This window comes from Nycticebus coucang, chromosome 1 (assembly GCF_027406575.1).
Source record: "Nycticebus coucang isolate mNycCou1 chromosome 1, mNycCou1.pri, whole genome shotgun sequence".
NCBI classification, from domain to species: Eukaryota; Metazoa; Chordata; class Mammalia; order Primates; family Lorisidae; genus Nycticebus; species Nycticebus coucang.
This window is the reverse complement of record NC_069780.1, coordinates 156,303,373-156,329,891: the sequence shown is the minus strand read 5'-3', so window position 1 is coordinate 156,329,891 and position 26,519 is coordinate 156,303,373. Positions and strand designations below refer to the sequence as shown.

Here is a 26,519-nt window from a genome sequence, read left to right as displayed (position 1 = left end):
ACCAGAAAACTGGTAAAGAATTTGGTCCCCTTTCGGCTGCCTAACTGATCCTCATTAACTGCTTACTCACCTCAGGCAAGGACTCGATGTGAACTGAATGTTCTATAGCGTCTTTCCAGGACTTACAGACAGGAAACAGGGTAAAATATCATGTTTACATTACACCTTTCTGAACCACATTAAATGTGATAATTTGTGAACAATTTCATCCTTTGTACACTGAAATTCTATACAGAGATAACTTTCAGTTTCTGAGTTTTTTTTCCACCAAAATTACAAGTTATCCTAACTAATCTAGGGAAGCAACCCACATTTCCATTCAGTTAACCCTGTAATTACTTTGTAGACAGGATTTATAATACTTGAAAGACTAGAAATGTGAAATATATACATTTTCTACTACGAACTTCAGAATGAGTTTGGAAAGGGCCTACTTCTCCAATAATTGAAAAATGAGGCTGGCTGCTGGGGTAGAATCTCTCTTCCTCTAACTTCGGAGAGAAAATCATTTTAGAACAAATCTGTTTTAGGGTAACAACGTTTAGATCACTGGATAAGAAAACAATCTCTGTAAATTCTAGAGAAGAATTGAACCGTTCATTTCGTTTCAGTTGGAAGTACTTATTTGCCCACCCAAAAGGATTCCCAAAATATAGCTTATTGAGATTATTTTACAAAGATAAATATTTAGAAGGATACAACATACTCAACATATTTTTAGACAATGTTGATATTAGCAGCAGCAGCTAGTTGTTTATTTTATACAATTTTGAAACAAAGGCCAATCAAGATAAATCCTACAAATTGTAATTTTATACTGGTTCAGGATGTGATAATGATGCTTTCTTTTAAAAAAAAAAAGGTATATATGTAATATATGTATAAAACATGTATTTCATAAATGTGTGTATATATGTATATACATGTTCAGATGGATAAAGCATGTGTCCTTTGCTGGTGGGATATACATATGGATGTGTGCGCGCGTGTGTGTGTGTATGTTATATACCCCACCAACAAAGGACATTTATGAACATTGAAATGTTGTCTACTAAAGTCTGGAATTATAAACCCCTTTTTGCTTTTACACATATGAATTATGTATGTAATGGACACTTTATAATTCTTCCATCCCCAATGCAATGCAATATATCATATAATTTGTATCTTTCTTGTTGTCTCCTCAAAGAGATGCTTTGGGACAAAGAAAAATAACTCCTGACATATGGGAACTTGTCTGACGCTGACAGCTGGGCCTCAGTGTCATCTGGAGCTGCCCTGGCTCTCACGGCTGGGCTTGCTACTCTCCTCCTAGACCAGAACATTCTCACAGGACATCAGTAGAAGATAAGGTAACAATGCGACTGTGAAGAAGTGGCACAAAAAAATAAGACCACTTCATAATTTTGTCATTGTACAAACCACAAAAATACAAAACATCTCCCTCCCCTGGATGATTTAAGCGATTACTACTGCTTTATAAATTATAGCTTTATTTTCCTTCTAGTTTCCCTCCTTCTTTTTTTTTTTTTTGTGGTTTTTGGCCGGGGCTGGGTTTGAACCCGCCATCTCTGGCATATGGGACCGGCGCCCTACTCCTTGAGCCTCAGGCGCCGCCCATTTCCCTCCTTCTAGAAAAGATTTACTGAGATGGTCAATCCTGCCATTATCCCTCCTTCCTGATAGCATCCAATCTGAAGTGAACAAACCCCTATTTCCTTGAACTCTTCCCCAAATCACCCAAAGCATAAATTCTTTACTTACTAGGACGGCCCACAGTTGTCCATAGTGTGTAGTTTCCCTGTCTGAGGACCAAGAGAACCAACTTGATCATGACAGCTGAACTCCTTCCTGGAAATCTTTGGCTAGAAGGCAATAACACATGTAAAAACTCTATGTTTTTATGTATTGTATGATTCAATTTATAGTAAATATCTCTAAATATATGTTTCTTATACATACGACACACACCTACACGTGTATGGGAATGCACGGAAACGGGACTAAAAGGTAATAAAAATGTGGCTAATAGGAAGTGAAGAGATGATGTATTCAAAGGAAGGCCTTCACTTTTGACTCAATTAAAATAAATCATACCTATTTTTGTATTAATCTTAAAATTCCTTTTTTTTTTTTTTTTACTCAGCTTTTACTTTACATATATTTCTTTTTCTTCCAGGGTGTGTAACAGTTAGGAATTGTGTTTGGATACAAGTATTTGAGATGTGCCTGATTACTTTGGTGAAAGAAATGAGGGGTTGATCTTCTAAATGTACAGGAAGCTGACAGGTGGAGAGAGTGTGGTGGGCATAATTCTAAGATAGCCTTCAAGAGTCCCTGCTCCTGCTATAAATGTCTTTTGAATATAGAGAGGCTCTGTGAATATGAGAGGGTATACACGGTAACTCTCAGGATTAGGTTGTGTTGTATCGCACAAGTAAAAGGATTTTGTAGATATAATTAACATCACAAATCAGTTGACTTCCATTTAATCAAAAGGGATTATTATCCTTCATTACCCAACTTTATCAAAGAAATTCCTGAAGGAAGATTCTTCTGCTAGCCTTAAAGATGCTAACAGCCATGTTGTGAACCATGGAGACGGCCACAGGGCAAGGTCCTGAATTAGCTGCTGGACAGTAAGTGCCTGACCAACAGCTAGCAAGAAAATAGATACGTCAGTCATACAACTGTGGGGAAATAAATTCTTCCAACAATCTGAGTGATTTTAGAAGCCAATTCCTTCCCTAGTCAATCCTCCTGATAGGAATGCCCACTGGCTAACACCTCAATGGTAACCTCGTGAGACACCAAGAAAAGGACCCAACCAAGCCACACCCATATTTTTGACCTGAGATAATAAACAGATGTTGTTTTAAGCTGTTAACTTATTATACATCAGTAGATAATACAACAGTTCAGAGACGGCATGATGGTTCTAGAAAATAATCCATGATCTAGGCAACACCCTTTGTGCCTGACTTCCATCCTCAGTGCCGTCCCAGAGAGACAGAGGCTAACGGAATTCCAGCCACAATGCCCAGGCTCCAATTAAAAAAAAAGGCAAAGAAAAGGACCGAGAGAGGCTCACGTCAGGTGTCTGCTCTCCTTGTAAGTAGTTTTCCCATAAGACCCACTTAGCAACCTCCACTTATACCTTACTGGCGACTCCTAACTACAAGCTGGAAATATAGGTAAACAGACAGAATTTTATTAGAAAGAAAGATGGTAGCCAGGGGACATGGACATTTTCTGAACAAACAGAAATCCTTAAAAAAGAGGAACAAAAATTTCTTGGATCAATCTCCCAATGTCCTTTTTTATCCTGTTTGAAGAGATTTCTGATAGGACAAAATTTTCAAAGCAGAATGCTTATAGCAAACACAGAAATATGTTTAAAGAAAAGCCAGCTGTGTGCTTCTGACCAGAGTATGAAAAAAGGATGCTAGCCCATGCTAATGCTCTTAATCTTGCTCCATCTCTTTGCCCCCAAATGCCTCATACATATCCCTGCCTTTCCCTAAGCCATTTGCTTTCCCACTGGGTACATGTCCTGCCCTGTGGAAATACTCACAAATATAAACCACTAAGAAACTGACAGATCCTTTCCCTGATCTTCAATGTTTAAACTACACATCTAAAACATGAAGAGAAATAAACCTTATATTTAAACAAATCACATTGAAATCATTTCCCTTCTCCCTGCCACCCAGAAAAGTCTGTGTGTGGCTGTGTGATTAAAGATAGAGTCAGTATGACACTTGAACATCAGATATGGAAGTTAGCTCACAGCAAACTAAGTTTATGAGGAAAAAGGAGCGAGATAGGGACATGCTGGAGATGCAAATCCAGGGTTAGAAGGAGGAAGGTGGTAACCAGTCTGGAAAGCCCAGAGGTGCCCAGAGCGTATCAAGAATTCAGATATGAATTAGGCTGACTCCAGGACCCACCAGGCCAAGAGAGCAGTGTGCCCAGGAAGGGATGCATTTGTTCAGGTAAGTATTGGGGTGAACAAGCATTTGGGATCTGGGGAAGTTCAGCCTAAGGCAACAGGACCCCAATAATGTGGCTGGAAAACCATTCAACAATTCACCAAAGATTTCTGCAAAACCAATAGTTTGCAATAATGAACCAGATATGACCTCTCCTCAAAATATATATATTTTTTTGGCTCCACGCCCATAGTACAGTGGTTACCACTCCAGCCACATACACCAAGGCTGGCGGGTTCAAACCCAGCCCAGGCCAGCTAAACAATGACAACTGCAACAAAAAATAGCCGGGCCTTGTGGTGGGCACCTGTAGTCCCAGCTACTCAGGAGGCTGAGGCCAGAGAATCGCTTAAGCCCAAGAGTTTGAGGTTGCTGTGAGCAGTGATGCCACAGAACTCTGTCTCAAAAAAAAAAAAAATATATATATATATATATGACAATGGTAATAAGACTTACACCTAAACAACAGAAATATAAAACAATAGAAAGTAATATGTTACTTTCAAAAATTACCCACAGTGTGCTAGGAGTTAAGAGAATTAATTTAACTTTGAAGACATCAAAATATTAGAGAAACCTCCTTGGAAAGCGTTATCTTAGGATCCTTAATAGTGATATTACAAAAAAGGAAAGTGCTTAAAATTAGGCAATAAAACATGCAGATTGGTGTTCCTGAACAACTATTAACCAGACAGCAACAGGGTAAGGTAAACTCCTTCTTTTCACCCTTACATCACCTTACTTCACTATATACAGAATTGCATGTCTGCCCTTTCTCCATCACTTTGTTGTAAAAATTATAATAGCAAGAATTGTAAAAAATAGGGCAACACAATGTTCAATGTCTTTCATGATATCTATTTTAATAGCTTTATTCAAGTATAATCGATACACAATAAACTGTACATGTTTAAATATAATTTGGTAAACTTCGGCATATGTATAAACTCATTCAACTACCTCTACGATCAAGATAAGGAGATGTATCTATCACCTCTAAAACTTCCTTCCAGTCCCTCTGTAATCTCTGCCTCTCACATCTTCCTGTCACCTCCCCATCCTGAAGCCACCACTGACCTTTGTGTTATCGTCAGTTTGTCATACGTTAGTTTGTGTATACCTCGTACAGTTTTATATATGTATAATAATCATTTGTCCATCTGGGGTTTGGCACTCAGCACGTTATTTTGAAACCCCAGGTATTCATAGTTCTCTCCTTTTAACTGCTGAGCAGCTTTCCATTGAGTGGCTCTTATTTCTAGGTCTATCATCCTTTTTCCTTTTCATTTCCTTCATTTGCTCCTTTTTTCTTATAATTCACATACTTATTATAAAAACCTTTATAACACTACAAAAGGAGAAAGGAATAGGAAAAAAATCACCTTCAGAAAGCTTTGGCCTTTAAGTTAAAAACCGGCAAACAAAACTAAGCAAAAACTCATGAAAACTAAGGAGTCTTTGTGAGTATCAAAGTAGTAAATCTTTCTCAGAGTTATTTGAGGTGCCTTGCCAGATACCCAAGGGGGCTACTGCAGCCTGGGTGGCCCTGCCTAGAGCCCTCTAAACTATACAGTTTAGTGGCTGCCTATTCAGTCTTCCAAAGACTGCCATGCAACATGTTTCACGTATACAAAATATCTCTATGAGGAGATTATGAAATGAGGCAAAATGCTAAATCTAGAAACATAAGAGGACGATACTGAAAGTAAACTCCCAGAGAGCCAGCCACAGGCTAATTGCAGCCGGTACTATACATAAATATAAAGTGAATGTCATGAGCCGTGAGGGAGAATGCTATTTTGATCACCATGGGTGCTTAGGAATATTTCTACTGTTGAATCATAAATTATTTTTCCTTTTTCTTTTAACATTAAAAAAGCCTTAGGTGTTCTCCAACGGCCCTGAGATTCACTCAGCAGCTGTTTCACTCAGCCTAGCAAAGATCAACCTGACCAATCAGCTTGTACCCTCAAGAGTGTATTTTGTGAAACGTGCGAGTAGAGGACTCATACTTGGGAGAATTAGTTGTCTCTTTTGTTCAGTATTTCACCATGATTAATCCCCAGTCCATCTTTCTCTGCTGCTGCTGCTGCTGCTGCTGTCAGTCTCATATTTCTTCTTGGTAACAGACTCTGTTTCAAGGTTGCTGGATTCTGACTGGGTGTGACCTTTCCTGGGGCACTGCTGCCTCCTATCAGGCTTTTATGGGCGTGTTGGTCTGTGCACATGTGCAGACATCCTGACCCTGTGACCTCCAGAATAGAATTCTACCAGAACAACTGTATCTCACCTTTCCAGCATTTTGGACAAACTCTTCCCAAGCACATGGGTGCAAAGAATACTCCCTTGTGGTTTTGGCTTACATTCTTCTTAGATCAGAACTCCTCTAGGAGAATGAGAAGCCAGGTCAGAATTGCTAAGGTAACAACAATGTTGCTGGCAGCCTTTCAAGATGTTTTGCATAAATTTGAGCAGGACACAGTGTTTCACAACACCTTTCCCTTTTTATTGTCCTTTAAGTGATGAGTGAAAATAGTTGAATTACACTTTCTGGTGTAATCTGGTCTACATAAAGGGCAACAGCTAATAAAAAGTCTAAAAAACTTGGAAGCAATTTTTAAAAATGCCTTCTAAGATCTGGTCTTTTCCTCTTTCTGAGTCCTGAATCCTACTGTTAAATAAACCCAATTACATAAAAGACATGAATCTATAATATGGTATTCCTAGTACATTCAATTTGTATTTTCTGTGCAGATATAGTTTACTAATAGTGAGTTGGTAAACATTCTAGCATAATATAAAGATGCACTAAAAGTTTTTATAATTATTGCCAAATAAGCTACTTTTCTGCCAAAAAAAAGAAAAAGAAGCCCTTCAATTGGAGCTTAAAGTTTTCAATGCCAGATTAAGACAACTAAAGTCTACTGTTCCCCACCTCTACCCACTACATGTCCAGGGGCTGGGTTTGGCCCTTAAATGCACATTTTATCAGGAGGAACTGGGTCACCCAGTCCTGTTCCTTTCTTTTGTTCCTCTTGACATTTATCCCATGTTTTCTTTTCCTCAATAAGCTTTCTCTTTCTTTTTTCAAAATTGAATACTTGTCTCATCTTAGGCAAACACCTACTTTCATTCTTTTTTCTGATGGCTCATAAATTACCTACACTCTATTCTCTTTCCACTACCATATTCAAAAGTGTGATTTTTCATCCACTTATGTTTTCCTCCCCTTTGAGAGCTGCACTCCTGTTTCTCCCTCACTAATAGCACAATCCAAAAGAATATACTTCCCTAGCAAAGCATATCCACAGTCCCATCAGCAGATCTGCTATGGCCTGGCTACAGGACAGTAGAGAAGCATGCCCTGTTCAGAACAGCTAAATCAACACTTCAGGAATGGAAGAAACACACTGTCAAGACTTAAAAGATAACAATTTATACTTTTTCTTATACCATATGAGAATTCAAAGCCAGTGTAACAATATGCAGTGGTTCTCATTATTATCATCAATGGTTTGTTTAGCCCATAAAAAGGACAGTATATAATAAATCCTAAGACTGGGCCAAGAAGATGAAATAGCACATTGAACCACATTCTGAAGTGAGACACAAAATAATCTGGGTCATGATATTTAAGTGAATTCAGCAGGACGCTAGTTATGGGTACTAATTTAATTTCTGATTTAGCATTACAGTTGAAGGTGGAAGGATCTTCCTGGGCTATTACATGTGTCCAGGAAGAGGCAGAGGATTCTTAAAATATTACATAGCATCATCAATTTAGCTACATGCAAGTGAGAATACACATCATGTAACAGTTCGGTATTTTTACAACCAGACTGAACACTCTGATAGGATGATACATTATTTGCTACACATATGAATCATTACTTTTACTATATTTTGACAATAGATCCTTAGCTACATAGTACAGAAAGTTAAGCTGTTTGTTATACATGATATTACTTTATATAGAGTTCTTGTAAATTATGAGGTGATGATATTACTAGGGTTATATTAACTTTAATGTATTAATATTTGCAATTAAATAAAGATCAGCACAATACAATATTGTCAAATCACAGAAGTTAAATCAAAGTTATTTTTAAGCATTATCTAGGACTTTTTCAGGTTTTATTTCTTGCTGATAAGGTGGGAGTACAAATTTCTAAGTAGTAAAATACACATTTAAAGGCACAACTTTAAAATGTGTATTTTGTACACATAAAATAAGGTGCCACAAAACAGAACAACATTTCATGACGACATTAACTCCTAACAGCCTACTTAGGAACAACTTTGCCTGATAGGATTTTGGTCTAGTTTCAAATTTTGTTCTCTTTATAAAAGCACATTTGAATATCATTTTTATGCCTGCCAATTATTTTCTTAGAAGGAGGGCGTTATGTATATCAGAAATAGCACTTCTAATTTTTCTTTATAAAATCATCTTGCAATGTTAAATGGTGCTATCATCAGCATATAATTATAACACATGTAATTATACATAAATGATATACTATATATACACTTTTGATACTTTCATGTATATGAGTGTGAGTTATGTATAATGTATTAACAAAGCCCATTAAAATTAAAATAGACCTATTACCATTATTGTCTTTTTAATTTATAATTTTTATTTTTCATTTTTGGATCAAATTTTGTATAATAGAGGCGAACCAATGTAAGTCAACAATAGACAACTGTGAAAAGGCAACAAGATGATCATTACATCTTGCCTGGTGAACTCTTAAAGCAACAAAGGGGCCTGCACCTCTGGCTCATCAGCTGGTGTAGGTTCTCGCCTGACAGCTGAACACAGAAATGCATCTATGGTGCTTCCTTGGAGAACGATGTCTTCTAATCCAAACACTTGCAACACAAAGTGAATAAAATAAACTTGAAACATTGACAACTATGCAGTATCTCTATTTGGGGGTGATTTTTAGAATTAAGCTATTCACCAAAATGTTTTGTGTTGTTAGCATGGATGCTGCCCCCAGACAACTGCGGAGGAAGGCTCTCCTTACAATTTTCTGGAATGCAGGCCCTCAGAAGTCGAGCCACTGGCAGATGGCAGAAAAAAGTAAACACAGAGTTTGAAACAATTAATATGGTATCTTGATTCATTTTCACAAGTGTATTCATTTTGGGAGAAGCCGTGGGAATTGGGAGAATGGACAGCCTAAAACTGAAAGTTTAACCTGAAAGGTTTGCATCTATGAGCCAGCTGCAGGAGGTTGCTCTCTGTTCCCCCAACTTTTGGCGTCCAGGAGGCTGAAGGGGCTTCCTTTAGACTTCCTCCAGGGGAGGCAGGGGTAACTCCATCCCCCTTGTATAGTGACAATCCAGATTTCCAATCACTAGGGACTAAATCCAGGATGCATCTTTGCTTTCACATCCCTGAGGGGACACACAAACACAACCCAGGCCATGGGGCCCTGGTCCCTAAATGGGGAGCAAGTAGATTCACATTAGGGAAGAACTAAGTTTGGAATCTCCAAGGATGTGATCGCCATCCTGGGATGGGAGAGAGGTCTGTCTGCCTGATGGTGATTTTTCTCCTTTTCTCTAGCAAGAGTTAAGGCAGGGGATGTGGATTCGGTTCCGATTTTTCCACTTCTGTCAATATGAAGATGGAATTTTGAAAAATGTCCTTGAGCTCAGAACATAGGGGGAGGGCCGTCCAGTTAGAAGACTGGCAAACTGAAAATTGGGAAGGTGATGGTCTCTTTGTTTACCGTTTCTCGGATGCCTGGACTCAGGCTAGGCTAAATTTCTGGAGACCTGTGTGCTTGAATGCAGGCAGGTGAGGTTCTTGGGGAAAAAAACAAAACATATAGCCCGGCTTCTGAGCCAGAGAAGGACCGCAGGACTGCAGTTCCTAGCCTGAGGCCAGAGGCTACCTGGGGTGGAGCCATTGACCTCAGCTGCAGGTGGTTGGGAAGGAAAGGCGTTGACCTTTCAGGAAGATAGTTACTAACTCAGTTGAGTTGATCCAGTGACGTTCTTTCTGAAAGGGGTCGTCTTTTGGGCTCCTTTTCTCTTCTCTGGCATTTAGCGGGTAGAGGAGCAGCGCAAATTCTCTCAACGTGAAGTCACGAAGAACTGAGGAGTTTGAACAGCGCTGATCCGGAGTCCTGGATAAAGGCGCGCACGCTGCCAGCTCCCCACCTCGCTCACCTCCACGGAGTCCGTGCACAAGGCGATGTCAAAAATTGTCCCTAGAATGGTTATGTCTCAAATCGACTAGGCATTTTCTCTGCTCTAGACTCAGAATCTATTGGTAGATGTCACCAATGACTGTCCACCTTTTCTTTTTAAGCCCCTATTCACGCACCTCTCGGCTACACTAAACCACCTCTCTCTCTCTCACACACACACACACACGCTTTGACCACCAATTTTAATTCATAGAAATTAGCTGTGACTCTGGACATCACCTCCGCAGCCCAACCAATAACTCCATTTCAGAACACTTTAGGAGGTTGTTTTCTCCGCGCTGAATTCTGAGACTTCAGAGGTTACTGGAAGCATCCTGGTGGATGTTTGGGCTCCCCACTCCCTCCTCCCGCCGGCTGGTAATTTTCTGGGGCTCCTCCTCCCCTCTCTTGACCTCCTCTGAGATACCTTCGCCTCCCCTCCCCGGCCTGTACGTACTAAACCTCCAGCTCCTCAGTTAAAAAAACCCTTTTGACGCTGAATTCAGAGCTGCCCTTGTGCACAACTGCAGTGAGGGAAAGGGTGTCGCTCTGGAACCCGAGAGCTCGGACGGACCCGTGGGTGTTTTGCAAGACCCAAGGCAGATGGGGTACACTTCAGCCCAACACCCCCAGACTGGGGAGATAAAGCTGTTCCTCCTTTCCCGGCTCCAATCGCCCGGGGAGAGAACCCCGTACATGTAACCAAGGTGCTGCCAAATGCAGGGTTCAGCGCGTCCTTGGGCCAGAACCACTAAGTCAGCAGATTGCCCTCACTGGCTCCGACCTGGGACTCCTTACAGAACTTAAAATCCAAGTGTTCCTGATTATTCAGGAATTCAAAGGGGATGAGGGAAGAAGAAAAAGATTTCCCTTGACATTATCAGCCGCTTTAGAGAAATCATAGTAAATACTTCTAGAAGGACAATTTTAAAGCCAGGGTGCAAATTTCCGTCCTCTCTTGGCCGAACTCTCCCTGCCATCAACTTCAGAACCTCTCTAGCTCAAGGACTGACGTGAGGTCCGTGGCTTCGCCGCCACCTGGAGCGTGGAATTTTATCTTAGCTGAGAACCCAGCAACAGACTGAACCGTGCCCTCTGGGCTGTCATCTGCCAAGAAAGAATACGAGGAACGCTGGTGACGGAAACAACTACCTGAAAAAACGCAGGCTGGGACGCAGTGTGTGCAGGAGAAAATTCTTGCTAATCCACGCAGATTGTTTTAACTGGTTAATAAAGCAGTTAAAAATGAACAAAACCACAATCACAGCAGGGGTCCTGGGCAACAAAAAAACCCCCGAAAATCACAACTAAAGGTTTGTTAGTATTGTTAATAACTGCCTTTATTATCATTGCTTAGCATTTTTAAGTTTTAAAAAATACGAATCATTTCATACCCATGGTACATGGAGAGGGAGCTTTTTTCTCTGAAATTAGAGCACAGATTCTCTTGATTCATCTTCAATAAAGATGCCAACAACTGGAAGAGAGGCAAACTGGCTTTAAACACACACCCCCAATGGAATATAAATGGCTAATGGTGACTCTTTTCAAAGGCATATAATTTTATCTGACCCTTAGAAATAATTAAAAATACTGATGGTTTACATAGCTTTATTTTTACACCATTCAGAGGCTATGCTTAAAAAGTAAAAATACAATGGGTAAATGGGATACATAACACACAAATTTAATATCTATTTGTCGAGGGGAATAAAACATTCATGTTTCATTCTGCTTTCCACATTATGTTGCAGATATCAGAAAACATAAATTCTTGTTATTATTTTCCCACCTAAATACCTCATTCTCTGAAACTGGCAGCTAATTGTTACCCTCCTCCTTCTAACCTGCTTGGGATGTGGGCTAAACACACAGCATCATCTCACTGGGAATAAATTCCTAAACAAATTCATAGCTCAGGGAAAGGTGATCAAAGCCTCCCTTCCCTTTCCAGTCACGGTTAAATGGAAAAGAATAAAGCTTCCTCACTGCACATGATTCCCAAATAACCAACTTAAAATATATCTGCCAGAGGTTATTGGAGGGACAAATGTGTAATTTTACTTTTCAATTAAAACACATTTAGATTTTTAAAATGTGGCTTGAGAACATGATTGTTCAGGTATCTGGCATTAAGTGTGATGTGGACTGTCTAAATTTTAATTGAGGCCAAGGAAGCCAGCAACAGCACACACAAACACAGGCATAAGAGCCCATCAGGAGGCTTTGGTGTAACTGCTGATTTTGGAAGGTGTGTACAAGGGCTTCTTGGCAGACACCACAGGACTCAAGAGGAACTTACTATAACTTCAGCAGTCTCTTTATATTCAGTGGCACTGTAAGGTATACTAGGGTGGCCTGAAAGTAATGAGACTATACTTAGTAATGATTCATACTCTTCCTTTGTGGAACCAGTGATTCACCCTACCGCTGTTTTCAAGGATTTATTTTTGAGTTCACAATATACAAAGGTCAAAGTGAGTCCTCCCTTGAGGGGAGAGGGTCTAATCCTGCCTTTGAACACAAGAGGTCGCTCCTGTGATCAAGTACTCTGGAAACATATTGCTAATTGCAGTCTGATGTATTCTAAACAAAACATTAAAAATTTTACAGATACATTGGATGCACTAAATCTACATGTGTCAGTCACCTAAGGAAATAATCCATGATCACATCAGAACTTTAAGGTGAAATGAAACAATTAATGCCTGCCATTCTAACTTTGATCTTGATGCAAAATGTATTGTCCACAGATGCAGAGAACTCCAGGGCACATTCATCATGGAACAACATAATTACTGGGTTTCCTCACATTTCTCCATCTGATGGGAATATCTTCTCCATCGTTGTTGTTTCTATCAGTTTAGGAGCTTATCAAGAAAATACTTGTTTACAATAATGGTGCAGGCTGAAGAAAGGAAAACATGTTGTCTTCACCATTAAGGTGAAATTGCCCATTACTAAAGGTTTTTCCCTAATCCACATGCCATCTTTTCTGTTTGGGATTGCTATCATCGGCAATAATTCTTTGTAATAGCTTATTGGTTTAGGAAGGTAAAACACCACACTGTGGGGGTGGCGGTTGGTCTGAAGGAGGATGGATAAGGAGGAAGCTTTGCGGGTCTCAAATTTGAGATGGTTTCTTGTATTTAATTCCATTTTATAAACATGTCATGATAGAATACGACTGGGTAAAATATTTTTATTTTCTGACATTATGTGTTTGTTTGTTTTTACTAGGGTCAACATGTTTATCTATAGAGGAAATAAGCTCATATAGCGGCAAGAGTTGCTTCACGTTGCGATCACCATCAGCTTTGCAAAAGCAATTTGACAAAAGGCTCCCTGCATATAATACCAGAGATCAGAAACAGACCAAAAAAGCCCCCAAACAAACACAACTGGTAAACTTATCAACCTAACTGTACCCACGTTTTGCTTTCACACACTCCAAATAATTTGTAACAAAATGGAAGGGAAGAGATCTAGTTTGAAATTTTCTTTTAAAGTAAACAAAGCGAAATTAAACGGGATGTTGGCAAAGCTGCAGCTAAGTCTGAAAGAAACTCATACATCTCCGATAGCGCTCTGGACCGAGGCACAGCCGTTCAAACCTCACCACTGAGGCCAGTGGAGGGTTCACAGCTCAAGGGTTACATCTGGCAAAAGATACAAAGAAAGGAGTTTCCTAACACACCGGTCTTCTCACCGGTAACAAGACCCCAAAATTAAGCCTTTTCCGGCTGTGTTTGTAGGTCTTTTTAGATAACCTGGCATTCCCATTAGATAAGGAATAGCTAAAGAACTTTGGGGGGTAAATGTGGGAGTGCTTCGTGGCCCTCCTGTGTTGACTTTGTCTTTGGGGGAGTGGGAGAGATGATGGGAACGTGTAAGAAATGACTAAAAAAGGTTACGCCGAGCTGCGGCCAACATTCTTCTCTCTCCAAGTAGTTTCCCAAAATTATTATGTATCAACACCCAGTGGAGTGAAATAAATCTATCACTGTTCTGTAATAGACCCCTCCCTATTTGCGCCCTTAGGCGAATTCATTTTTTAGAAATATCTAGAGACACGGAAACTTGTCTTTATGATTATCAAAACATCAGAAGTAACTGCACAAGTTTGCTTAAAAACTAAGGGCTGGAGACAAGCAGAGGGAAGAACTGGACAGGATATAAAAGCCTTACAAACAGGCTATTAGATCATCCCACTCTTCGGTTTCGGGTTAGTGAGCTTCAATTCTAGAGTTAACACTAAAGAGCAGACCTCGTGGGTCGTAAAGAGACAGAGGCAGTCCGCGAAGGCAACTTCGTTTTACCTGTGCGCTCCAACCTGATTGTCGGTTACCGCAAGAAGTGCCCGTTTCCTCCCACCTCACGTTTTTGAGTATCTGAGGTCTGGGAGACGGGATTAATAGGGTAGCAGTCAACAAACAATTCCTCTGGGTCTACTCATCCCATTCCCGGTTCTTCTTCCCCTAGCACGCCCTGCACAGCCAGTCCTGGAGGGAACTCACCCTCTCGGGCAGTCAAGCGGGGCCAGGCCCTGGCTGTACGCCACAGCGTGGGACCAAACCGAGCTAAGCCGCCTGTTCCAAGTTCCACCTTTTCTAGCGCCAAGGAAGGACCTGATCAACAGAAGACCTACCCACCAGCCGCTCGCCACCGGCGGAAAATTGAGCCCCGCGCGCAACGCGGCCAGCCGGACTGCGGGGACCCCAGGAGCGCAGGGCGGAGCAGCAGCGCGACAGGAGGCCCGGGAGCAGGCGCCGCGGCCGGGAAGGAGCGAGGGAGGGGCAGGAGAAAGAGGAAAGGGAGGCCAAAGCCAAAGCAGTCGGGCAGCCTGAGCATCGGGAGAAAATGGCCTAAGCCGGAGCAAGTTGCCTCGGGAGCCCTAATCCTTTCCCGCGGGCTCGCCGAGCGGTCAGTGGCGCTCGGCTGCTGCGAGGCTGAAATATGATAATCAGAACAGCTGCGCCGCGCGCCCTGCAGCCAATGGGCGCGGCGCTCGCCTGACGTCCCCGCGCAGTGCGTCAGACCAATGGCGATGGAGCTGAGTTGGAGCAGAGAAGTTTGAGTAAGAGATAAGGAAGAGAGGTGCCCGAGCCGCGCCGAGTCCGCCGCCGCCGCAGCGCCTCCGCTCAGCCAACTCCTGCCGGCTTAAATTGGACTCCCAGATCCGCGAGGGCGCGGCGCAGCCGAGCAGCGGCTTTCATCCTTGGCAACCCCAGAGGCCACAATTTCCCACTTAGCCACAGCTCCAGCATCCTCTCTGTGGGCTGTTCACCAACTGTACAACCACCATTTCACTGTGGACACTACTCCCTTTTACAGATATGGGAGACATGGGAGATCCACCAAAAAGTAAGAGGCTATTTTACCTTGTGGGGCTCGGTGTTCTGTTCTTGTGCGGGGGTCTTTCTCAGGCACGCGTGCCAAGGGCTCTTCAGAGTTGGAGTCATTGCCTGGAGAGAGAGAAAAGGTGGATTTTTCTTGTTACCGCCACGCCTGCATGCTTTGCTGTCGGTTCTGATCTTCGGGAAACTGATCATACCCTGTGTTTGAGTCGGCCTGTGTGCCCTCCAAAACCCTAGCTTTCTGGTGCTAAGCGGTGATTTCCTCCTCGAGAATCCTGAGCTCTCCGAGAAGGTTATTATGTTGCAAAGGTCTGCCTGCACATTCAGTACCCCGAGATGTGAATTAGCATTAGACTTGCAAAAGAGAACGAGTGACAACTGTATTGATGTCTGCTCTTGCTAACAATATCCAGTCCTATGTGCTATTTAAAAGCGTGCTTCATGGAAAATACAGACATCCCTGCGTTCACTTAACGCTTCTAGTCAAAACCTTTTCTTTGACTTGACTTATCCATAATCTTTCCGAATGATTATGGCAAAGAGAAGGGGGGAGGAAGAAATACAAAATGAGTGGGTTTGATTGCGTGCGAGGTGTACAAATGTAGACTGTTCAAATCTGCATTTTACATATATTCCACCTCCTTTTTAAAAAAAGACTCAAGGTTTTGATGGTACACTTCAATTACCATTCCAAAGTGCAATACCCAAAAAGAAAAAGAGAGAGAGAGAAAAGAGAAGAAGAAAGAGAAAAAAACACCTCCCAGAGTATGCCCTATAAGAGAACGACACTAAAAGTGTGTTTATCTCTGTAGGAAGTAAACGGTTAGTCAATCATGTATTTATTTTCATTTCAGAAAAACGTCTGATTTCCCTATGTGTTGGTTGCGGCAATCAAATTCACGATCAGTATATTCTAAGGGTTTCTCCGGATTTGGAATGGCACGCGGCATGTTTGAAATGTGCGGAGTGTAATCAGTATTTGGATGAGAGCTGTACGTGCTTTGTTAGGGATGGGAAAACCTACTGTAAAAGAGATTATATCAGGTATGGCCTTTATACTTATTCCTCAATTTTGCGAGATTCTCCCCCCCCACACTTAGTTATTATTTGGTGTGGCTTTGTCTTTCGGCTAAGTTTGCATGGTGGAGTGCAGAAAGCAAAAGTTACCCTATAAGTGTGTTTAAAAAATTCAGCTATGCCTTACATTTCACTTTTTAGGGAGGAAAACAACCCAACCCCGTAGAGTGGTTTTCATAAATTGCGTGGTATTGAGACTTTAAACTATTCTTAAAATTTATGATGCTCAAAATATTTTCCTCTTTCACCCTACCCTTAAACAAACAAAAAAAAAATTAAAGATGGATAAGTTTGTGTTTTAAATTTTAAAGGGAGGTCATGTTTCATTGTATAATGCAGTGTTCTGTTTATTTATTTATTGTAGTCCTTTTTTTAATGCGTAACGTACAAATTCTTTGGCATTATCGATGCAATAGATGAAATAAAAGTTTGACCAAAGCATATGTAGAGATTCATTTTGAAATTAACATCTAGAGATATTGGCTCTTTTACTTTCAGGGTAAGAGCTCCTTCCCAGAAATTTCAAAACCAACCTAAATATTCCTTGCAGAAAGGCCAGTAATTTAATCTTTTTAAATATTAACTCTTTGGTGACATCTAACTGTCTTTTCTTTCTTATCTTATCTGAGCTGGTGAATTGGACAGAGCAAATCAAATTGCCCATCATCTGCCTAGGAACAATTGGTATATTTAGATAATTGAACACCTTCCTTTCTCACATTAAAATCTAGTAACTGATAAAATGAGTGAATCACCCATAGTGACAAGACTAAAACCACATAGGAACTTTCTGAGTTTGCTTTTTTGTTTTTTTTGTTTTTTTTTTTTTTAGGGGGGAGGATTATCTCTAGTTTACTTTGCATCAGGCTTTGCTAATCTCACCTTTTCTCTGACCTGTGTATATATGTCAGAAACTAGTTTTCTGCTATAGGAAGCCAGTAGAATTTTTAAAGACAATTTTATTAGTTTTAATAACAAACAGAAGAGATAATCACTTTTGCTATTATGATAAATAATAGCAAAATATTACTTCTTTAAAAATCTGTGGCTATTAACAAGGAATTAGTTACCTTTTGTAACTCATAAGATTTCAAGAGCTTTAGAACTTTTGTTGAAGTTTATTTAGGATTTAATAAGCTGTCACAATTTTCTCCTGCTCACTTAGTATCCAGCATTTTTATTTTTCTTAAATCAGGAAGCTCAGAGTATAATCTTGATAGGTAAAGCTGAACAGTAGGGGGATTAATACTTTGGTAGGGGGAGGGGAGGAAGTAAGGGAACTGGGGTACAGGAAGGAGGAGGGATTTTCTAAATTGGTCACTGGCAAAGTAAAGTCTTTATCCTATGAAATGGAAGATCTCACATTGAGTAGGCGGAGGAAGAAAAACTTTTGTATCTACCTTCTAACCTCTGACAAATGAGTTGTTTTCATTGTTTACTTGATTGGTGTGTGAACTCAAGATTCTAGAGAGGGGGAGCGCACTTGGCACCTCCCAGAGGGAGTATCTTTAGTCCTATGGAGATAGTGTTTTGCTCAATTGCACACAGACCTGCATGTGCCAAATTCTGGATACACACATTTGTAGAAGGGTCTAATCACTTTTACCTTCTCTCTGTTCTCTCTCAACTCGGGACTGTGTGCCTGTCTGTGTTCCCATCCTTTGAAATCCTGTAGTTGTTGAAGCAGAACAGAGTGACCATTTAGATTTCCAAATCTCCCCTGGGGGGAGCGGGATGCTCCCTCCCTTTTTGTGGATCTTTTTCTCTCTCTTTCAATCTGTTTGCAGAATGGCCCAGCTTCTGTTATTATTGAAATACCAAGAGGGGTCCAGTGTATTACAGCCTAAATGAAACCTAGAAGGGTTGTCCCTTAGCCAGGAAAGGCCCACAGTGAAGAAGGCCTTAGAAGTCAGTCTTTTCATTTTTCAGGCTGGTCATGGCTCTGAAATTGAAATAGTGGTAGGTGCTTCTGCAGCTTGAGAATGATTGAGAGCAAAGAGGCAGATTTCGAAAATAATAAAAGAAAGAATAGAGAGGAAACTTTCTCTTAATCTTAACATTGTTGCCTGAGGAAAATCTTTAATTGGGGAAAGACTAGAATGTACTTGTGAAGAGGAGGATCTGGAAACTCTCAGAGATTTCACTCTTATTATTTTGCTAGTCTGTTTATGTTTGCAAACCCAATGGGGGACAATCCCATTCCCCTACCTCTTTTTTTTTTGGAAGGAGGACTTTTTTTATTTTTATTTTTTCATTTTCAGAGCTATTTCTTGAAGAAGGAATTGGGGGTATAGGTGGGCGAAAGTTTGCCGCTGCTGCCTACTGGAGTCCTCCTGGATTCCTTCCTGCTAAGAGCTGCAGGGTCAATCCTGGGACTGGCCGCTAGAGCAGCGGCCCAGGGTTGGAGTCCATCAGTACTTTTTAATTTTTTTTTTTTTTGTTTGTTTGTTTCATAGATTGGGTGTTCTGAACTAAAAAAGAAAAGGGAGTGAAAGAAAGGGAGAAGTGGAGGATGGAGAGAGAGGGAGGAAGGGAGAGATACGGAAAGAGGTTTCATTTCTATGTTCTGGTTCCCGGCTTTGTTTGGAAATGATGATTTCTCAGGGGCCCACGCCAGCAATCTCGGGCCAGGAAAGTGCTCGCCTAAAGTGACCCTTCTTCCTCTGCTTCTTTTCCCCGCTCCGGGCCCGGCTCCCACGCAGGTTGTACGGGATCAAATGCGCCAAGTGCAGCATCGGCTTCAGCAAGAATGACTTCGTGATGCGCGCCCGCTCCAAGGTGTATCACATCGAGTGCTTCCGATGTGTGGCCTGCAGCCGCCAGCTCATCCCTGGGGACGAGTTTGCGCTGCGAGAGGACGGGCTTTTCTGCCGAGCAGACCACGACGTGGTGGAGAGGGCCAGCCTCGGCGCCGGCGACCCGCTCAGTCCGCTGCATCCGGCGCGACCGCTGCAAATGGCAGGTACGCTTCTGCCTGGCTGGGGTCGGCAGCGCGGTACTCAGCTCGCCCTGCCAGCGCGCCAGCGGCTCCGGCTCCACGTCAGCCACGAGGTGGTCGTGGCAGAGGCCTGCAGTTCAGTGGGTGTTTTAGGTGCAGCTCGCTCTGTGCTTTGCTCTTCTCCCGCAAGGTTCAGTGCACTCCTCGCTGCCATGACTTTCCGAGTCCACCTACAGGTTTGCGTGTCCGTATATGGGACGCGTGAATATGCACCATTAGTGTACACATGTATACACACAGTCGAACAGTAGTACTTCCTGTTCACTTTGGCCCCTAAACCACAGCTTACTGAAAATAGGCTCCAGCTCCCTGCCAGGTCGTCTCCCTGCTGCTGCCTAATTAAAGGGGTGGAGTCTTGGGTCCCTGGAGCTTCCTTTAATTCAGTGAAGGAAGCCTAGGTGGCCTTGAGTTGTTTGGCCACCCAAATCCTTTTTTCTTGCGAATTGCACCACACTCCAAAACACTTTTAAATTTATTTTTACTTTTTGTGAAAGGGCCTGAAATGATACAGTCTTAATAACTGCAAGTCATTGCACAGAGCTGTAATTTAAAACTGTCAACAAGTTAATCTGCAGTAATCACCTTTTAAAGGGAGCCTGCCTCTTTAAAGCATTCATTCTATGTGGTTTGGTGAGAATTTCATCTTCAGGCCTGTCGTTGTAGCTCTAAATTGACCCCATAGGTGTTGACCTCACCCTAGGGGGTCCTGGATGGTGTAGGATTTGTACCTCACTGATCAGAGGACTCCACTCCCCAGGAAGGGGAGTACAAACAGCAGAGTTGGCCAGAACCAAAGGTGTGGGTGAGGAGGAAGGCAGAGTCTCCAAACCTGCCTGCTGTCAGGAGTCGATCTAACCCCCTGCAGTTTTAAAGTATCAGTTCTCACTATGCACTGGAGGTGAGTCAACTACAACTTTCCCCCTCTGCCTTCTGTTCTGGGGGATTTGTGACTAGCTTGCCAGAGGCAGAGGTAGCAACTCCTGTTAAGTGCAGTCTGCAGGGGAAACACAGAGGAAATCAAAATATCGGGAGCGAGGCAGGGGACATTTCCCAGCGTCTATGTATCCAGAGCCTAGGGAGCTCAGCAGAGTTTCAGTTTTCCTTTGCCTGGGGTCAGGGCTTAGCTGCTCGGGAACAGCCATGTAGGTTTAGCACTGAGACGGTGGCTGGAGAAGGAGCAGAAACACAATTTCTTTAGCCCTTGACATGATTGTCCTCTCCCACTGAAGTCCAAAGCTTTCTGGCAGAATTCTCCTTGGCCTTGCCCTTGAGAGGGCCCGGTGGAGCGTCCCTGGCTGTCGCAGGGGTGTTTTGTGCGCTTTTCCTGCCCTGGTCCCCTCTGCGGCCTTCGCCCAAGAGGAGACTCCACGCCTGGAGGTGGGGGCTACTGGAAGTAACCTGGGCCCAGTCTGGGGACCAGGAAAGTGGGGAAACGATGCTGAAAAATGCAGCGCCTGCTGTGAACAGGGGCAGACCCTGAGAGGAGTTCCTTTTGGCTCATGCTCTGTTGACACGAGCAGGGGCGGGGGCTGCGTTCCTGGCCCAGATTACTCAGCATTGACCTCTGCAAAGGAGAGAGTGAGATTTCCTATTTCCTTTCCCCGCTTCACCCCCACCTCTGCCGCCCCTGCTTTGTGCGGTGCGGCTGCAGGGCTCTAGCTGTTGCCCGGGAGCGGCGTGGGCGGTCGAGCGGCCCAGCCCACGCTCACTGTGCCCCTTGCCCCGCAGCCGAGCCCATCTCCGCCCGGCAGCCGGCCCTGCGGCCGCACGTCCACAAGCAGCCGGAGAAGACCACCCGAGTGCGGACTGTGCTCAACGAGAAGCAGCTGCACACCTTGCGGACCTGCTACGCCGCCAACCCACGGCCCGACGCGCTCATGAAGGAGCAACTGGTGGAGATGACGGGCCTCAGCCCTCGTGTCATCCGAGTCTGGTTTCAAAACAAGCGGTGCAAGGATAAGAAACGAAGCATCATGATGAAACAGCTCCAACAGCAGCAGCCCAATGACAAAACCGTGAGTGGCCCTGGGGCCGTCCTAGGGACGCGGGGGGAAGGAGGTGGCGTTCCGGATGCAGGAGGCATTCCCGGGCTCAGTCAGGCCAGCCTGCGCTTGTCAGCAGGAGCCAGGAGAGGCAGGCCCTCACCCCCACCCCTAGCAGAGCCCCTGGGAAGAGTCAAGGCCCGCGGGCGCCAGGTGGAGGCGGGGCAGGTCAGAGAGGCCCTTAGCGCAGAGGGAGGGGCTGCGGGCCTGGGCTCCGTGGGTGGGCTTGAGCCCTTCACCTTCAATCCTGCCCGCACCCCTAACTGGAAGCATGCTGTCACCCCTCCCAGGGCTGGCCGGGGTGTTGCCCATGTTTAGGGAGTTTCTGCCACATTTAAGACGGAAGGACAAGACCTTGAGTGCGTGTCTAGACCCAGGGATTCGGTGGGCCGGCCCCCCCTTAGCGATCCTTGGGCTCAGCTCTCCACTGTGTGAGCCCTGCCGCTGTGCCTTCAGACTGGCGAGATCGTCCCAGGTGACCAACACTCAGCAGACACACGCCTCCAGGTCAAGCCTGAGCCGCCTCCACCAGGCGTCAGGCCCCTCTTACTGTTATCACAGGCCCATGGCAGCGCCAGCCCCACAGGCCTCCTGGTTAACTTAAGCTAAAGAGTTTTTTTCTTCTTTTTCTTTTTTATTGCTTTGGCCCTATTTTTAAATGCCATAAAACCTGCTGTCATTAAACTTGGCAGGCTGGCCAAGACTCTGCCAGGGCACTTTCTAAGTTGGTTAGTGCATTATAGCACAATAGCAGCCAGACCCAAATGCTTAGGGATGGGAGTTGCTCTTCTATGAGAACTGCTTAATCCGTTAACTGAAACTGCCCAGAAAACCACCATGTCTAGAGGCTGAAGGGACATCCAGCCCCATTCTGTTTTCTACTTCTGGAAGGTTATGGCCTGAGAAGGCAGATGAGAGGAATTGGGATGAGCTATGAAAGTAAAAGGGAAGAAGTCACAGTGGAATTTAGTGTAATAAGGTCCAAGCACACCTACTAGTCCAGCCTGCAGAGGCAGAAAATCAAAGCTCAATAAAACAAAACTGAACTCTAGCTAATATCTAAGGGTGCAGCAGATTAACTGAGTCAATAAAGGCCATGATAGAGATAAGATTAATACCAGGGTATATTTGTTTAGCCTGTGAGGACAATGGAGGGAGGGAGTTTGCTCATTAACATGTTGGAGTTGGGGGGGACTATTCACAGAATATCCAGGGGATGACAGGAACTCCTATGGTGGCTGCCAGTCCAGAGAGACACGATGGTGGCTTACAGGCTAACCCAGTGGAGGTACAAAGTTACCAGCCGCCTTGGAAGGTACTGAGCGACTTCGCTTTGCAAAGTGACATAGATCAGCCTGCTTTTCAGCAACTGGTAAGTGTCAGCTTCTAGACTGATTTTCCAACAGAAAGGGGATTCTGGCATAACTGTCGCACACTGAAAGATTCAGGAGGAAGGGCTGGGGAGAAACCACGGTGGTGAGGAGAAGGGAAGCAAATGCAAGGAAAATAAACCTCTTGTGAGCCTGTTTCTCTGAGAATGCATGATTTGACTGTATGTGTACTGAATTTTCTAACAATTGGGCCTGCTTTGAAGGATCACTTTCAAGGTGCCTAACCAGTGGGAAGGTGTACAGGTTTGCAAAATCATGTACCTTGGACTTTGAGAATTGGCAGGGACTCAAAGATCACCTTGGCATTTTAATCAGCAATTAGTTAAGTTTACTCCCTCCTAAGAATGGAGAGAATGGGATAGTTAAGGACTCAAAGCAAGGTGATTGTAATACATAATCAATTGTTGTTATCAATAAGCAGCAGGCGCTGATCTGGGTGCAGTTTTCCAATATAGTGTATCAATAAAGAGATTACTCAAATAAATCATTGACATTTTTGATACTATAGCCCTTTCTGGGAATATGGTAATCTAAATGCTTAAACATTTTCAGCTGTGTGAGTTCAAATGTCATATAGTTACATACTGTGTGACATATGTAGCAAAAAGAACATGACTCTATCAATCAGAGTTACAGTATTTATTTAATCTGGGAAAATATGTTTTAGCATAACATATTTTACATATGCAGAGAAAAGAAAATTAATTCTTTTGTCTATAAAAGGCTTAAGGAGTTGAGATAAATAAAAGTATGAAATGTATGTTTTTCTAATGTGGCACACGTATAAATATGACTTTCTTTAAAGAATGATTAGCCCTTACAGGATGCTGTTTTATAAAACATGACGATCTGTCCTAAAACCTTTTTCCTTCCTTTGGAAATAAAGCTTTAGTTGAGGTTAGCTTTTGACTCTCACATTTACCTGGAGGGCATTTGCTTTCTCAGTGTCAATAGTTAGGTAATTGGCCAGAGGCAAGTAGTTAAAAGGGCTTGGCTCCAGGCTTGTGTCTGCGGTGGTAAGTGGGCCAGTCTGGAGGATAGGCAAATTCAAGAAATTCCTTGACCTCATAATGGAAAAGTTCAATAGGGTAGAAAGGAAGGTAGACATGGAAACCCGGCAAAATAACTTATTTTAAAATCATTAACCTGATTAACTATTTGAGCAAAACCTAAATCTTGGGAGGAAGGTAAGGGGAGGGTTCAAGGTAGTCAATTGGTTTGCGCCTTCTGAAACTTTAATGTCAGAGGAGAGCAGTGGAAGGGAAGCTGAGGCTGGGGTGGGCATGGCTGGAGAAGGTGTACAGGAGCAGTGCAATGCTTTTAGAGTTAAAAGAAGGAGCTAGGTATTTACAATGTGATGATCTTGTTATAATGTATGGGGTCTCATCTGGGAAGGGAGAGCCTAATTTGGGGAGGGCAAGAGGCAGTGGGACCAAAAACAAGGAGGAAAGCATACCCTGTGAGCTCTGAGGAGGGTAATCATTGTTCTGTGGAGTCTCCTCCCCATCTCATCACAGAATCTGAATGGGTTATGGATTTTCCAGCTCAGGAAGAGAGGTTTTGATGCCTAGAGACTAAAGAACTTGCCTACTCCCAGGGCAACATGTAGCCGGCAGGATAATTTTATTTTCAGCATGCATGGCAGAGTTGTGATGCCATTTTACAGTAGGAAACACATTTGTTCTTAAATAATTTAAGGCAACATAATGTTGGGAATTCAGTTTGAGTTAAAACAGTGATCTTTTGGAAGATGAGAAAGTGAGAGGATTTGTTCTCAAGTTATTCTCTTCACAGGCTTCTGTTAAGCCTGTTCAAACTCATTGATGTATGTGAATACATATATACATACATATCCAGAAACATTACACACACATGTGCAGTAAGATGGCTTTATAATCTTTTTATGATACTATTACAGCCTCCTTTATTCATTTCTGAACCTTCCACGCAGGTCAATTTTTCAGAAGGAGGACCAGGCTCTAATTCTACTGGCAGTGAAGTAGCATCGATGTCCTCTCAACTCCCAGATACACCTAACAGCATGGTAGCCAGTCCTATTGAGGCATGAGGACCATTCATTCTGTATTATTTTTTCCTGTTGGAGAAAGTGGGAAATTATAATGTCGAACTCCAAAACAAAAGTATTTAACGACCCAGTCATTGAAAACTGAATCAAGAAATGAATGCTCCATGAAATGCACGAAGTCTGTTTTAATGACAAGGTGATATGGTAGCAACACTGTGAAGACAATCATGGGATTTTACTAGAATTAAAGTAAACAACAAACAGAACCCCAAACCCCAACATATGCTATTCAATGACCCTACAAGTACTGAAAAAAAAAAAAGACGTTTTTAAAACGTAGAGGATTTATATTCAAGGATCTCAAAAAAAGCATTTTCATTTCACTGCACATCTAGAGAAAAGCAGAAATAGGAATTTTTCTAGTCCATCCTAATCTGAATGGTGCTGTTTCTACATTGGTCATTGCCTTGCCAAACAGGAGCTCTAGCAAAAGAGCAGGAAGAGAGACTGGCCTCCTGGGCTGAAAGAGTCCTTTCAGGAGGGTGGAGCTGCGTTGGTCTGCGATGTTTTTAGTTGACTTTAACGAGGGGTTAATTGAAATCCTGGGTCTCTTAGCATGTCCTGTAGCTGGTTTCTTTTTTACTTTTGTCCCTCCCCCCTCTATTTTTGAGATCCGTCCTCTATCAAGAAGTCTGAAGCGACTTTAAAGGTTTTTGAATTCAGATTTAAAAACCAACTTATCAAGCATTGCAACAAGGTTACCTCTATTTTGCCACAAGCGTCTCGGGAGTGTGTTTGACTTGTGTCTGTCCACGAACTTTCCCCCCAAAGATGTGTATAGTTATTGGTTAAAATGACTGTTTTCTCTCTCTCTGGAAATAAAAAGGAAAAAAAGGAAACTTTTTTTTTGTTTGCTCTTGCATTGCAAAAATTATAAAGTAATTTATTATTTATTGTCGGAAGACTTGCCACTTTTCTTGTCATTTGACATGATTTTTTGTTTGCTGAAGTAAAAAGAAAAAAGAAAAAGGTTGTACCGTGGTCTTTGAATTGTATGTCTAATTCTATGTGTTTTGTCTTTTATTTTTTTTCTTAAATATTATGTGAAATCAAAGCGCCATATGTAGAATTATATCTTCAGGACTAGTTCACTAATAAACGTTTGGCATAGATAAATAAATAAACACAATGATCCAGGGTCCCTCTTTTATAAGATGTTTACAAGCAAGCTGTTAAAATGTCTGAAATTAAGGATTGCATGTGAATTAGGGTAAACTGACATACAGTAGGTGTGATATTGTATTGCAAAAGTAGTTAAGGTTGAGTTTGCAAATTCGGATTTCAATAGGTAGGTCAAAGTTGGTTGGAACCCCTGAGCTCTCAGCTGTGATGATGTTACAACTTTTATTTTTTTAAAAGATGCTGTTCTC

General features: G+C 42.6%; 1 protein-coding gene across 1 annotated transcript; it reads left to right on the top strand.

The window, feature by feature from the left end:
- Positions 1–14,856: 14,856 nt before the first annotated feature.
- ISL1 (ISL LIM homeobox 1) lies at positions 14,857–26,273 on the top strand. Its single transcript, XM_053590850.1, has 6 exons — positions 14,857–15,562; positions 16,410–16,599; positions 19,335–19,594; positions 21,359–21,645; positions 22,877–23,044; positions 25,015–26,273. Exons 1-6 carry the CDS (start codon positions 15,535–15,537, stop codon positions 25,129–25,131), a joined length of 1,050 nt encoding a protein of 349 aa, XP_053446825.1. The 5' UTR covers positions 14,857–15,534; the 3' UTR covers positions 25,132–26,273.
- The last annotated feature ends 246 nt before the right edge of the window (positions 26,274–26,519 follow it).

Excerpts from the sequence above, each read along its gene's own strand:
- ISL1 (XM_053590850.1), top strand. The coding sequence starts at position 15,535 with ATGGGAGACATGGGAGATCCACCAAAAA. Across the intron at positions 15,563-16,409 it reads CATGGGAGATCCACCAAAAA|AAAAACGTCTGATTTCCCTA; the intron begins GTAAGAGGCTAT and ends TTTTCATTTCAG. Across the intron at positions 23,045-25,014 it reads AGCCTGCTTTTCAGCAACTG|GTCAATTTTTCAGAAGGAGG; the intron begins GTAAGTGTCAGC and ends CCTTCCACGCAG.